Source organism: Hemibagrus wyckioides, linkage group LG10 (assembly GCF_019097595.1).
Source record: "Hemibagrus wyckioides isolate EC202008001 linkage group LG10, SWU_Hwy_1.0, whole genome shotgun sequence".
Lineage (NCBI taxonomy): Eukaryota > Metazoa > Chordata > Actinopteri > Siluriformes > Bagridae > Hemibagrus > Hemibagrus wyckioides.
The window spans coordinates 4976508-4987121 of record NC_080719.1 but is presented as its reverse complement, the minus strand read 5'-3'; the positions used below and the strand labels follow the sequence as shown (position 1 = coordinate 4987121).

General features: G+C 38.6%; 1 protein-coding gene across 1 annotated transcript; it reads left to right on the top strand.

Annotated features, from left to right (window-relative positions):
* Positions 1-3761: 3761 nt before the first annotated feature.
* LOC131360656 (protein kinase C epsilon type-like) lies at positions 3762-9624 on the top strand. Its single transcript, XM_058401299.1, has 3 exons — positions 3762-3962; positions 7616-7677; positions 8436-9624. Exons 1-3 carry the CDS (start codon positions 3762-3764, stop codon positions 9622-9624), a joined length of 1452 nt encoding a protein of 483 aa, XP_058257282.1.
* Positions 9625-10614: the final 990 nt, after the last annotated feature.

Genomic DNA, 10614 nt, shown 5'->3' with positions numbered 1-10614 from the left:
TTCCAAGGTAGAGCTATGAGGATAGATATAGTAAAAATAAATAAATTTAAAAAAAAAAAAAAGAATAAAATAAAGTAAAACGTGACCAAGACAAAAAATTACTCATAGGAGTTATGTTATAGAATATGTTATAGAATAGTGAGTGGAGTGCAATATCATGATAATCTAGTCTTTGGTCAGTTGTGTGAGTGTGTGTGTAAGTGAGTGAGACTAGAACCAAGTCTGATTATTTCTCAGTTCTCAGTGTGCAACTGGTTGAGGGCCTGCATGGCTCACAGGGTGAAGTTCCTCCTCCTTTAGGGAGCGAAAGCACTTCCCTGACTGCAACAGTGAGAAGAGTCCATTGTTCAGATGGATGAGGTCCTCCTCTGTCTTCCTGGCTTTGGTGCTGATGGATTGCAGATCAGGGAGCTCAGTGTGAATGATGCGCTCAGCTGATCGCACCACTCTCTGTAGGGCTCGTCTGTCCTGCTTGGTGCTGTTTCCAAACCAGGTTGTGATGTTTCCCATCAGGATGCTCACTATGGTGCAGGTGTTAGTTTCTAAGCACTTTGAGTGCAGTCTGAAGTCCTTCAAAGGTCTGGGATGATATAGACGTTGTCAGGCCTTCTTCACCTCGCCCATGAATCGTAATCTGTGTGTGATGACTGTCCCTCTCTACACTGCAGGCATTTCTGCTTGCTCCTTGGTGGGAAGTGGTAGCTTAGTGGTTAAGGCCTTGGATCATAAGGTTGTGAGTTCGACTCCACCATCGGCTGCCGCTAAGCAAGGCCGTTAACCTGCAATTGCTCAGTTATATAAAAAAAATGTAAGTCACTCTGGATTATGGGTGTCTGTCAATTTCTAGAAATATAAATGCAATGCCTTGATCATGTTATCCAAGGTTTTGTTAAATCACCCAGCATGACCATTGCCCATGGGTTGATATGTAGACATTCTGAACTTCTTCATTCCAGCATCTTCCAAAATCACTTGGCTTTTGAAGTTGGCTCCTTGACTCAAACTGATCTTTTCTAGAAAGTCAAAAACACAGAAGTACCTGTCCAATAGCAATCTCGCAAATGGCCTAGCTGATTGGTCATAACAAGGAAAAGCATGGGCCAACTTAGTAAAAAGGTCAGTTATGACCAGGACATCCACAGTGTGACCGCTGGCAGCCAAAAATCTATGCAGCCTGCAGAGGGCTTGATGTTTTAATGCTTTCCAGAGGAGCTCTTCCTTCAGGTTCAGGCATTTTGATTAATACACAACACTTGAAAATGATGGTCAAGTGAAATCAGGATGAGCCAGCACAACAGATTCTAACAGGGCTACCTGCCAACTTATGTAACACTTCACTGTGTTCTTGCTTCCAGTCTCCAGGGTTCAATTTCTTAAAAATTTGCAGCACCTTTCACAAAGCCTGTCTTCCCTTTTGGTTAGGTTGAACGAGGGCTTGGCTACACCGATAGTACAGCACCATTCCCAGAAAAGACCTGATCTTCTTTTGTGAGGGCGTCACTCTATCCGACATCCGATATTTGCCTCACATCTGCACTCTGGTGGTGTTGATTTAGTTCATTTGAATAATTAAGCACAGACATTTGCTCAGAAGGGTCAGAAGGGTGCGTCCAGGTGTTTTATTTCTGTAGAGACAGAGCAATATCAGCAAATATGTCCCTCTCTAGATGCACAAGCTCCAAATGAAATCAGTTAATTATGTACATATGAAAGTTTTTAAATATACTAAATTACTTTGCCTTTTAACTATTATTTGTTTATATGAACAAACACACCATGGAAATCATTGTCATGGTATAGGGTATTGCAGCAGAATGTGAACAGTTAAGATTTTTCAAATTCATTTTACTTCTGAATTACTTTGCCATCAGCAGTTACACCATCAGTGAAGATGAATGATGAGTGTCTTTGTCCTGAAACATTATGGAGGGCTGTGTATATGTGTGCTTTTGTGTGTATCCACCATGAAAAGCAGCTTTTTGTTCATTGTACATTTTAGACCAATGCTGTGGAAAAACGCAGACGCTGATAATCTCATCAGACATTACCAGTGAGTGTCTGGAATACACAGAATGCTCTATGGTATTTGTCTGATTTACTGAAATCGACCACCTTGAAAGGTGAGCTCCAAACCTAATAATCAGTTTCAACCAATTAGACAAAAGTAAAACAATAGACTTAAGTAAAACCTTTATTTTCTTTCTTAAATATGTTGTTACTTGAAAACATTCTGTCTCATTAGTGCTGTCACTTTTATCCCCCCTTTTATATATATTTAAATAACAATCAATAACATACATTCACATATCAACACAACTAACAACGCAGCATGCATACAGACATTGTGCTTTAGCATTGTGTACATGTAGCATATACACCGATCAGGCATAACATTATGAGCACTGCCAGGTGAAGTGAATAACACTGATGATCTCCTCATCATGGCACCTGTTAGTGGGTGGGATATATTAGACAGCAAGTGAACATTTTGTCCTCAAAGTTGATGTGTTAGAAGCAGGAAAAATGGAGAAGCGTAAGGATTTGAGCAAGTTTTAAGGCCAAATTGTGATGGCTAGACCACTGGATCAGAGCATCTCCAAAACTGCAGCTCTTGTGGGGTGTTCCCGGTCTGCAGTGGTCAGTATCTATCAAAAGTGGTCCAAGGAAGGAACAGTGGTGAACCGGCGACAGGGTCATGGGCAACCAAGGCTCATTGATGCACGTAGGGAGCGAAGGCTAATCCGTGTAATCCGATCCAACAGACGAGCTACTGTTGCTCAAACTGCTGCAAAAGGGGGACCAACACAATCTTAGGCAGGTGGTCATAATGCTATGCCTTTTCAGTGTATAAACAAAAAAAAGAGAGAGAGAGAGAGAGAGAGAGAGAAAATACCACCAATTCCCACTGTTAAAAGAAGGGGGAAATGACTGTTCCCAATTAATTAGAATTAAGCGCCTTGCCAAAAGAGAAGTAAATGCCAATTCACCTTTTGACAAAATGTTGTTTTCACACACAATATCAAAGGTAAATGATTTAAGTTAGATGTTTTGTGATTTATATATAATGATTTATATATATATATATATATATATATATATATATATATATATATATATATATATATATATATATATATATATATATATATATATATATATATATATATATATATATATATATGTAAAGATATATATATATCATATATATATATATAGACCAAAAAACAGACAGACTAGGACACATAGCCAGGGCTGTCACTTTTTAACTGGTATTTGGATGTGAAAAATTCATATCCGAACTATAATTTGAACCCATATGAATATTAATGTGCAGCTTAAGTGCATTAGACAGCTTTTCATTTTGTTGTTTAGCATCTGATCCAACAGTGGGCTCCCTAAATGTTTGGAATGTCATCTTGACTTATCAGTAAATTAAGCTAATGATAAGAAAATGGAAGATAACAGCAAGTAGCAGAGCTGCCTTGAGCGGACAATTACGACCCCCAAATCATTTAAAAGCAGCGTGTGGGAAGTATTTTGGGTTCAAAGTTACAGTCGACTTTGTAAAAACATATCTATGACAACAAATGTAGGCTGACCTACTGAGCCAAGCAGCACCAAGCATACAACCTCATATGACTTTGTATTATTCAGAGTTGTTGTACAGAGTGTTAATAAAATACTGAAAAGAATGTAGCCGATTTTGAAGGGCGGGTATTTAAAAGTATTATATTTTATCCCACTATAAACCAATCGAAAACATGGCAAGTATTTTTGCAAGTGAATACACATTTGCTATGCTTTTCTTTAAGGATACTCGTGTGGACCTGGATGAAGTGGAACAGCAAACACTGAGGATTATCACGAAAGGTGGCTCCATGGTTGATCCTTTAGAGATTGGGATAGTGCTGGAAGGCACAGAGGTGCTTACAGGGTCAGCAGTTGTATTACGAATCATTACGGTACATCATTACATTTTGTTTCATTGCACATGTTCTTCTTCGGCGCTGTGTGTCCTGTCTTGTGTTGGGGTTTTTTTGTACTTCTTGGTTGCACACGTTGCACTTTATGTGGCTAGGACAAACTCCTGTGTTGTTATCTGGTGTAATTATACGTTGTATACTGTTTATGTAGCACCAGGGTCTTGGAGAAATGTTGTTTCATTTCACTGTGTACTGTATCAGCTACAGTATATGTGGTTGAAATGACAATAAAAGCTTCTTGAATTGACTTGACTTGACTTGACGAAGGCTCGTGCTTTGCTACTTGGCCTAATATACGCAGTATATTTGAGTTAACCTAAACAACTTCAATACACATTTCAATTTTTTAAAGAAGACCGTTTTGTACAGAAGTCCTATGCGTTATTATATTTTCTGCTTCTAGTTTTCTCAGGATCACGACTTCATTTTCTCGACGTAACAAAAGCACATGGACCACTGGGTAGAGCCACAATCCTTCTTCAGTTTTCACATGTTGACTCGCACAGCTAAACCAGAAAATCTGCCCGGCTGTGATCCTTTTCTGAACAGACAAATGTAAAATGAGGCAACAGACAATAAGTATATTAAATTTGTTAAATATTCATTTGTTTGCATTCCTCTGTTACTGTTAAGCATGTCAATGGAATCAGGGCACCCATCTTTAATTTATTTTCTCTCTCCAAGATTCAAGATTCAAGAAGCTTTATTGTCATTTCAACCACATATAGCTGACGCAGTACATAGTGAAATGAAACAACGTTTCTCCAGGACCTGGTGCTACATAAACATACAACAACAAAGTTCAACACAAAACAACACCACAGAGCTAGGACAGAAGTTTGTCTTAGCCATGTAAAGTGCACAGTGTGCAGCTAGGTGCAAACAGAGCATAGACAAGACAGTGCAAAAGACAATAAATACAAGAAAGACAACACAAAAGAACACAGGACACTTAGCGCCGAAAAAGAAAGAAAAGAACATGTGTAATGGAATGTGAGTGAAATAAAATAAGATAAAGTGAAATGATGTAAAAAAGTAGTGTGCAAAAATATTGTGCAAAAATACACAGCAGCGGTTGAGGTAGTGCAAATAGAAATAAACATAAATATGACTATAGCAGCCAAGGAGTGAAAAACAACAGCTACATAATGCGATGCCTGCTATGTGCACCAAAACAAGCTGACATCTCAGTGTAGAGGAATTCCAGCTCCAACTTACAAAATGTACATGTCACAGTAATGTCTGCATCAGGGTAAATTTGACCTTTGAATTTTGAAGGTCAGGGTAACACTGTCTGATGGGGCAGTGGTTGTTCAAGTGGTTAAGGCTTTGGGTTGTTGATTGGAAGAGCGGTGTTCAAGCCCCAGCACCACCAAGGTCCACTTTTAGGCAACTGAGCAAGGCTCTTAACCCTCTCTGCTCCAGGGGTACTGTATCATAGCTGCCCCTGTGCTCTGACCACAACTTCCTCACCTTGGATATGTGAAGAAAAGAATTCCACTGTGCCGTAATGTATTTGAGGCGATAATAAAGGCTTCGTGCCCTCAGTACTTCTTCTACATTTCAACTTACAGTAATATAAAATCTCACACATGGACTTCATTTTCCTCATCTTGCATTCATACACAAAGCACCCTTAAAGAACTGCCCTGAGTTTAAGTGTCACATGAAGAATCTTGTTGAGGTGAAACATGATTGTGTATTTATTTGTATATCCTTATTATATCTGCTTATATTTATACCTTGATTGCATTGTGTAAGTGACTTTGAATAAAAACCTCTGCCAAATGCATTAATGTTAATGTGAAATGCATTTTTATGAGAATAATATGTAACAAGTATAAGCTTTAGAGCTCCATTTAGCCAGCATGCTATTGATTTTACATATTATATATTGATTATACAGACTACAGTGTGTTCAAGGCACATCTGCAGTCGTATCTGCTCCACTGTTTGCTGTTTCTTCCACACACATACTGTAGTATAGTGGCATCAATAATGAAACAAATGAGCTATAAGCCTGGAGGTCGCTTCTGGGGCTCTGATTGAATAGGAAACCGAATATGGAAAGTGAAAATGGTATCATTGTAAAGTCACATTCTCGAAAAGTATAAGATTACTGCACTCTAGAACTCTTGGTCAAAGTATAAGCGTAAGCAAGTGCAGAACTTTGATATTAAGGATTTTGTCCATTTCAGAAGTGGGGTTTTCCAGGATAAAGATAACTTTGAAGCATGAGCATGGAGGAATCGGCAGCCATGGTAATATATTTCTTCTTATTATTACCTTTTTTTAAATTAATTTATTATTTTTTACAGGATACATGCATTGGTGTGTTTACTCTCAGCAACCAGATTATATTTTTGTGTTGTTGTTGTTGCTGTTGTTTTGGTTTTCATCATCCTCAGCATTCAACTTAACCAATGGAAGATGTTTTTCCTACATCACCCTAAAAACCCTGGAACTATATTTCAGATAAAAAATTTTAAACACTACCTCAATACCTCTTTATTTTTGCTGCTGTTTTTTGTTTGTTTGTTTGTTTAATATATATTTAATGAGTCCTGTCTCCACCGTGTGTGTGTGTGTGTGGAGTTTGTGTGTTCTCCAGTTTCCTCCACCAATCCAAATACATGGACAAGACAGGCCTACTGGCACCTCTAAATTGTCTGGAGTGTGTAAATGTGTGTGTGTGTGTGTGTGTGTGATTGTGCCCTGTAGTGGTGTCAGGGTGTCCAGCGTATCTATCCCCTGCCTTGTGCCCTAGCTTTTTGATACAGGCTCCTGGCTCAATGTGACCCTGTGTTAGATAAGTGTAGAATTCTATTTCTACAGAAATACCATGTAATGATAGAATCTACAGAATCTGTAGATCAGAATCTACAGAAATAGAATGCATGGACGTATGGACGGACTTGTCAACAAAACAAATGCAAAATACTGCCACCATAACACATTTTCCCATAAGTTATAGTTATCAGATACAGCTCATATAGTCTAAGGCATCAGCTGTGCTCGGCTCTTTTCAATCTCTCCTCCATAGAAATGATCTAGAAATTATAGCAGGAATATTTGAAGCGGTAAAATAAAAGAGCTACATAAAGAATTATAATTATTACTTGTATTTGTAGTAGTAGTAGTAGTAGTAGTAGTAGTAGAAGTAGTAGTCACCTTGAGTTGTGTAAAACAAAAATACAAATAAATCCAGGTTTAATTTTAAAAAAAATTAGAATCAGAGAATTTACACTACAGAATTAGACCACACAGTGACATGATAGTGACCGTTTGAGAGCATATAGAGACCACATGCCAGATTCTTACGCCGTATGAAGTGTTGCATTGTGTATTTGTAATTTGTGTTTCGATCGCGTTCGTCTTTATTTACAAGAAGATTGTTCTGCGATGGGAATCTCATTGGGCTTATTTCAGTGTGTGAGGAGGGTAAGGATGGACCATAGATACTGATTTACAAATAATACGTTGAAATGCTTTGGAGAAATGTCTTGAGAAACTTTGAGAAACTTGGATAAGGAGAAGACATGATATTTCTCTGCAGTGTGTTTGAAATTTGGTAATATGTAATACCTTGTGTTTATGTGCATAAAACTGAACATTGGTGTATTTGTGAGCAGAAGAAGAAGAACAAAGTGAAGCTGATGAGATGTAATAACGTCATGGAGATCATTGATGAAAGGTAATTAAATAAATAAATGTTAAATATGAAGGCTAATGTTAAATTTGGAAGTTAGATATATTGTTCAGGTGCTAATTGGCCACACACTCTGAGTGTTTTGCCTCTTTGGGGAAGCACAGCTTGGGAAAGGTTGCCAGGGCCACCTTTCTTAAACCAAATTGTGCTTTGGAAGAAGGCCGCAGGTCTAAAGAGCGTGGCAGCCATTTTTACCATAACTTATAACTGTTATGTTACTTGGAAAAATATCAGAATGGCTTCAAATGATAAAAAAATATGTCAGATATGATCAAAATGATCAAGCTTCAACAATAACATTTGTTGACTGACCAAATGCCAGGGAAAAGTACAAGGACGGCAGACTGTATAATTTCAAGCTCAGAAATCTTAGCTACACCTTTTAATATTTAAGTACTGTATGTCTGTTTGATCCTGTTTGTGGAATTGCTGGACATAACTCCACCACCAGTATAATCTCTGCAGTGGTGGACAGTAATGAAGTAAATGTAACTCGTTACTGTACTTAAGTATCTATTTCCATTATCAATAATCATAATGGCCATTTTCTTTAATATGAAATCCAATGTTAATGACAGAAGACTGCCTGAGAATGTCTTCTTTGTTCAATGTTCTACTTTTACTGGAGTAACATTTTATCTAGAGTATCTCTACTTTGCCCACCATTGAATCTCTGCCAGAAAAATAAAAACTGTTCTAATGTATAGAAGTGTTAATCTGCTGTGCTTGTTTCTCCATTGCAGTGAGCAGAGACAGAAAACGACTGACAAAGTTGCAGAAACTCCAGAGCCTCCGGAACAACCAGAGGAGGATCGCCTGAGGTCATGCGACAGAGACATAACACCACCATCTCTTGATCACAATGAGGAAGTGCAGAAAGTAGAGCCAAGTCTACATCTGAGTGAGGATGATTTAAAGTTGAGCAGCATAGAGCTGCAGTTTAAAAAGAAGAGCCTAGAGGATTTCGAGCTCCTCAAAGTGCTCGGAAGGGGTGGATTTGGCAAGGTTTTTCTGGCCGAACTCAGAGGCACCGATGAGGTGTTTGCGGTAAAGATGCTGAAGAAGGACAAGATTCAGAGTTTTAAAGGTGTGCTCAACACGGTGATAGAGAGACATGTCCTGGAACTGGGTATGGAACACCCCTACCTCACCCAGCTCTGCTACAGCTTCCAGACTAATGAACGCTTGTGCTTTGCTATGGAGTACGTAAACGGAGGCGATCTTGCATATCACATTGCACGCTCTGGCCGATTTAACGAATCGCGTGCTCGCTTTTATGCTGCTGAGATCGTCTCTGCTCTCATGTTCCTCCACCGCAACGGCATCATTCACAGAGACCTCAAACCCAGCAACGTCCTGTTAGATGCTGATGGCCACTGCAAGGTTGCTGACTTCGGCTTGTGCAAAGGGGGCATTCTAGATGGCAAGACCACCAACACATTCTGTGGTACACCTCTTTACATGGCACCTGAGATACTGCTGGAAAGTGAATATGGTGCATCGGTGGACTGGTGGTGTCTAGGTGTCATCATGTATGAGATGATGGTGGGCTATACTCCATTTGATGCTGAGAATAAGGCGACGTTGTTCAAGTCCATCCTACAGGATGCTCCATGCTTCCCATGTTGGCTGAGCTGCAAGGCAGTAAGAATTCTCAAGGCGTTCCTGTTGAAGTGTCCTGCGGCTCGGCTTGGCTGTGTGGCATTACAGGGTCAGGAGGAAGCCATCAAATTTCATCCGTTCTTCAGTGAGATCGACTGGGTTCTTCTGGAACAGAGGAAGATTACGCCGCCTTTTAAACCACAAATTACAAGCAAAATGGATGCCAACAACTTTAAACAACCCTTCACTCATCAGGAGCTCAGGATTACTCCCATTGACAGTGCTACCATTGATCCATTCTGGCAGGAGGTCTTTAATGTACTACTGTAACCCCAAAATATTATTATGTATATATTTATGTATTATGTGTGTTTGTATTTATTTATTAATTCTATGCTAATTAAAATCTCTGTGCTGATTAAAACCTGTGTGTTATTTTCTGTTTTTTTGGCATACTTGTCATTGTGCGACTGTAACATTTTCACTCTGGATATGTAGTAGATTTAGTTGTTGTTTCGAATAATCAAGGACAGACATCAATGGGAAATATTAAAGAGTACTTTATTAAGAAACACCACCTGCACTAATAAGAAATGTCTAGATAGATTCATTGAGGGATAAAATAAAATAGGGATAAAATAGTTTATTATTTATTAATTTATTTTTATTTTTATTTAGTCAGCTATTTTTTTTCCTCTCCTTTCTCTGTTTCTCTTCTTTTGTAAAGCTGCTTTGAGACAATGTCCATTGTAAAAGGTGCTATACAAATAAATTGAATTGAATTCATTCACTGGTTTTACTTTGGCAGCATCGTAGCTTTATTCCTAATGCTGTCGAATCCCCAGCAGCTTCAAAGTTGAATGGATCCGCCATGTGTTTGTTTTCATCCTTTATACAAACTACTTCAATGTGTGCTTATAGATTTACGTTTATATAAAGCTTCCATGTACGGTTTTGGTGCTAGCTTTGTGTATTATACTGTGTTATGTTCAATTTTGCACATATTCTATAAAGCTTTAGGCGAGCTACTCAGAACTGGGTCTCCTGAGCAATGTGTTGGAGACCCCTGCTGTAGAGACAGAGCAATATCAGCATATATGGCTCACATGTCTCTCCGCGTGTCACGTCACATTGTTCACAGCATTGCTGTGGGAAGAACAACAAAAATGTGTGTGGATCCTTCAGCCATTAAGAGCTGACGAAATAAACCTGCTACACGAGGCACAGGGTGCGCTTTAAAAAAAAAAAGCCCACTGAAACATGAATGAGTTCCTAACAAAATTAATTAATTACACACATATTTATTTATAAACATTAATG

Excerpts from the sequence above, each read along its gene's own strand:
- LOC131360656 (XM_058401299.1), top strand. The coding sequence starts at position 3,762 with ATGGCAAGTATTTTTGCAAGTGAATACACATTTGCTATGCTTTTCTTT. Across the intron at positions 3,963-7,615 it reads TTGTATTACGAATCATTACG|AAGAAGAAGAACAAAGTGAA; the intron begins GTACATCATTAC and ends ATTTGTGAGCAG. Across the intron at positions 7,678-8,435 it reads ATGGAGATCATTGATGAAAG|TGAGCAGAGACAGAAAACGA; the intron begins GTAATTAAATAA and ends TCTCCATTGCAG.